The sequence below is a fragment of the Gekko japonicus genome, unplaced genomic scaffold (genome assembly GCF_001447785.1).
Source record: "Gekko japonicus isolate JY-2015 unplaced genomic scaffold, Gekko_japonicus_V1.1 scaffold2274, whole genome shotgun sequence".
Classification (NCBI taxonomy): Eukaryota; Metazoa; Chordata; class Lepidosauria; order Squamata; family Gekkonidae; genus Gekko; species Gekko japonicus.
The window spans coordinates 22,121-26,418 of NW_015172616.1; the positions used below are offsets into that span (position 1 = coordinate 22,121).

The following is a 4,298-nucleotide window of genomic DNA, read 5'->3' on the forward strand; positions in this document are numbered from 1 at the left end:
CCTCCCTCTTCCCAGCAAGGCCTTTGGTTGTCCCTTCTCTAGCCAGGAGGTGTTCTGCTGCTGCCTGGATCCAGGCTTTCCCAGTTGCCACCCCTCTGCTTTGTTTGCCTTTAGGGTTAGAACGGATAAAAGGAAGTACTTCTTCACCCAAAGAGTGATTAACACATGGAATTCACTGCCACAGGAAGTGGTGGCGGCTACAAGCATGGACGGCTTCAAAAGGGAATTAGATAAGCATATGGAGCAGAGGTCCATCAGTGGCTATTAGCCACAAGGTATAGATAGGGACTCTGGGGCAAGTGATGCTCTGTCTTCTTGGTGCTTGGGGGGTCAACAGTGGGAGGGCTTCTAATGTCCTGGCCCCACTGGTGGACCTCCTGATGGCACCTGGTATTTCTGGCCACTGTGTGATACAGAGTGTTGGACTGGATGGGCCTTTGGCCTGATCCAACATTGGCGCCTCTTATGTTCTTATGAGAGACAGCATTATTCGGGAGAGCATTTGGCAAGGCCTGAGCGGCTCTTTGGGTGTAATTTTATGATTACCATGATCCTGTTGACAGTTTTGTTTCTTGGATGCTTTTAGAATTGTTTTAATTTTGATTATTATACTGATAGCCAACTATGGATCCGGATCCAGCTCTGCTGAGAGAAAGGCAGGTTTATAAACACTTTCAGTGTACAAACAAGGTTACTGGCAGAGAAAATGAGTGGTCCAGGTTTCCCATTACATGATGCAGTGGCAGTACCCAGCTGCCAACCCTTGTCAGTGACTGTACACAGGGCGCTGTGTATAGGCGGCAGGGCAGAAGGGCAGGCTTCCAGACTGCTGCAGTGTCACAGCAGAAGAAGTTACTCCTGCCAAAACGCTTCCTTTCGATGAGGTGTTAAAGTAATAGGAGTCTCTTTGTGGTCAATTCTGAGTAAAAAAAAAGTAGAACTGTCTGTGTTTCATATCGCCTTCATTTTAAGGAGAATGTGTTTGACACTGGAAATGCACAGCTTTTTAATTATTTTAACCCAGGAACACACATTTGGCAATACTCACAACTCTGGATCATCTCTGTCATGGTTTCTACAGCAGCCTTCTCAGCACTCTCAAATCCAGCCTCTGTCAGCAGTGAACTGACCACCACCTGGAGGGTCCTTCTTCTAGCCAGATAATAATTGTCTGCCGGGGTTGTTGAGTGTTTGCCACCTGACCGCTGCCAAGACAGAACCCGAGCAACAAACAGAAATAACAGACCAGGGGGACATAAACAAAGAGCTTAAAGAAGTTGCCAAGAGATGCATGGATACTGCTGAACAGCATTCTAAATGTCTCTTCTCCAAGTGTTCAGCACTTTTGCACCCTGATTCTGAAAGTATTTTCCATTCCCATGATTTTTATTCACTCATGCTAGGTTACTGCATAGCTACACAAAAAAGGCTCCTCTCACCCTCCGTTACCAACGCTGTTCCTCGTTCATAAAACAGCACTGCGCTTCTTTAACTTGGAAAATACAGAAGTACATACAAGAAATTGTGGAAAGATTTGGAAATTCTCACAAATATCCCCCCTCTAGGATTATATAAACTCTCAGACTTCAGCGGGCTTTTTTAACATCTCAAAAGATTTCCGCATTCCATACCTCTTGAGACATATTCAGTCCTAACCAGGCTGGTTGCCTGGGAGATTTGGGGTGTGTGTGTGTGTGCATTTACAAAGTCATATTTCCCTGCATTTCTATAGAGTCCTGCAAGTATGTAGAGACCAAACCATGTCTGTGGGATGTTTTGTTTGACTGCTCCCATGACCTCAACAGAACAAGTCATTACCATTAGAAGGAGTGGTGCATTCTTTTTATTCTTTAGGTCAGTCAGGGAGTGGGTCTGCAGTTACCACTGCCGAAAGAGAAAGTAACCCCCCAGCTGTTTCCACAGCTAGAGCAATATGGTTGTGAATTTCCCTTCCACTTCTGTCTCTAAAGAATTAATGGCCTTTTTAAAAGAGAAAAGGCCCTGCCATCATAGCAGTGTCCTATGCTTTCAGCTTGGGAAACACTGCACTGTACAAGCCAGCATCTTCCACCCCACCCTCACTCCTCTGCTTTACACATACATATTCTGGCTGACTTTAGGACCAGAACAGGTGAGTAGAGGACACGTTCTGGCAGCTGCTACAAGCACAATACTGAGTTTGGTGAGAAATTTACATTCCTTCTTTTAAAGTATTTAATTCTAACCTTCTTCAGATCTCCTTTTTCCAGTTCTCGCAAACAACATTAAAAGCATTGTTCTTAGACTGTTTGATTTCTCATCTAGAACTGGGTCTCCATACACATCAAATATGGAGCGTTGTCAGCACAGACCACATTAATTCATCACAGTAACACAGGCTGTGTTTTCAGTCATCATAATTGCCACAGATTTCCACACCCTTCTGAACTAAGCCTCTATGTTCTGTAAATCCACAAACAAAACTGAAATAAATATTAGCAGTTACTACTTAGGTATGCGAGAACCACCTCATTAGTCACCTTTACACTATTTAGGGGCACGGAGGTAACTAACTAATCACTTAACTACAAGTAAGCAATATGTGTACAATGTTCTCCAAAGTCCCGGAAACTTGGAACATTCACGTAAAGAACTTCGGGGGGGGGGGTCCATCCCTCATTCTTTTGAGCTGGACACTTACCCTTTAAGATGAGAATATGGTAATTAAAGGTGTAAAAGGTATAACATGATTTCTACATTCATGATTTAAAAAAAAAAAAACATGGGAGAGGGGAGATAGAACGGCGACGGGCCACGTTCACGTCCCCTCCCCCCCGCAAAGGGAGACCACTACCCTCCCCATATCAACTGCACTGCTATCAAACAAACCGAACTCAACCCCATCAGCTCAGAAGCTAATGAAAGGAACAAGGTTCCGCGCACCCACCCACCCGGGAATTTCTCGCTTCCCGGAGGCCTCGTATCGCTCGGAGTGAATACCTAACGGGCGGGCCTGAAGCACATACCCAGTCACATGGCTCCTCAAGAGAATCGCTCTAAGTAGATTTGCCTTACCGTGCCCGAGCTATTGGAGCCACCGGTTCCTGTGTCTGCCATTTTGGCTCCATGGGAGAATGCGAGCATGCGCTATTGCCTAGAGCATTGTGGAGCTTGTAGTTCCCTTAGGAGCAAGTAGGGTAGTAGGCGCCTCCTCGATCTATGGAAGAATGTGAACATGCGCTGCTGTGTAGAGCATTGTGGGGTTTGTAGTCGTCTCAGGTGCCACTCGGAATAGGAGGCAGTCTTCAATATTCACCCTGGACAACAGTGAAGAGTGGCCCTTCCTGAGGGGTAGAGAAGTAGATTAGTCTCAAGAGTGAGCTCAGTAATTTTCTGAGAAGGTGAAACGAAACTGACCTATGGGGGCTGACCGCCTGGAACTATCTTATGGGGGTGTGGTCATATTTAAATAGATCATCACATGATTGAGCTATGTAAAATAAACTGTATCCATGGTCTGGCTAAGTAAACAAATATATGGCACTGTAGACATTCATCTTTTGTCACAGATCCAGGTGGAGTTGCCATGTGAAGCAGTAGAACAAAGTTTGAGTCCAGCGGTACCTTTAAGACCAACAACGTTTTATTCAAGGTATAAGCTTTTGTGTGCAAGCACGCCTCTTCAGATACAGTGAAACAGAATTTCCCTCCCCTGCTCCCTCAAAATCCAAGTGTTCCAGACATTGCTTTTTGCATATCTTGTGCAGCCTCTCAGTTTAAATTTGCCAGACAGGAGCCCTCTTAAGGTCTGCACCCTAGTTCTGCAATTCTTACCCGGGATCATATTTCCCTCCATGGCAGTCTGTGAAACCTTGAGGACGTTTGAAACTCTTGTGGACAAATGAGGGCTTTGCGGATTTTAGGCAGTCCTTTCTTGCCACTTACAAGAGCAAGTGGAGAAGAGTACTAACTTGGCCCTCAGAATATATTCCCAGATCCTAGATTTCGCCCCTAGGCCTTTTAAAAAAAAAGGGATGTACTAAAAGGAAGGACAGGATTGCCCACTGGAAACAATGGGAGACGCTGGAAGACCCATTGGAAATAATGGGAGCCAGTAATGCCAATTGACTTGCATGAGCTTCCATTGTTTCCAATGGGCAATCCTGTCCTTCCTTTTAGTACATTCCCCAAAAAAATTGCAGACAGCAAATAGGAATCTAACAGTGGTTTATAGGACTGAGCACAAGGGTTCCAGGTGCTGATTGTTGGTCTCTTATCTCCATTGGTGTTAGTGCAAGATCTGATATCAAATGCTGCTG

General features: G+C 45.2%; 1 protein-coding gene across 1 annotated transcript in view; it reads right to left on the reverse strand.

Annotated features, from left to right (window-relative positions):
* TAF8 (TATA-box binding protein associated factor 8) overlaps positions 1–3,185 on the reverse strand; it is a 14,647-nt gene extending 11,462 nt beyond the window's left edge. The window contains exons 1-2 of the mRNA XM_015421653.1: positions 3,055–3,185; positions 1,049–1,205 (exon numbers count right to left, since the gene is read on the reverse strand). Coding sequence (XP_015277139.1) covers positions 1,049–1,205; positions 3,055–3,123 — 226 coding nt within the window. The 5' untranslated portion in view covers positions 3,124–3,185. The remainder of the gene's footprint in view (positions 1–1,048; positions 1,206–3,054) is intronic.
* Between the last annotated feature and the right edge of the window lie 1,113 nt (positions 3,186–4,298).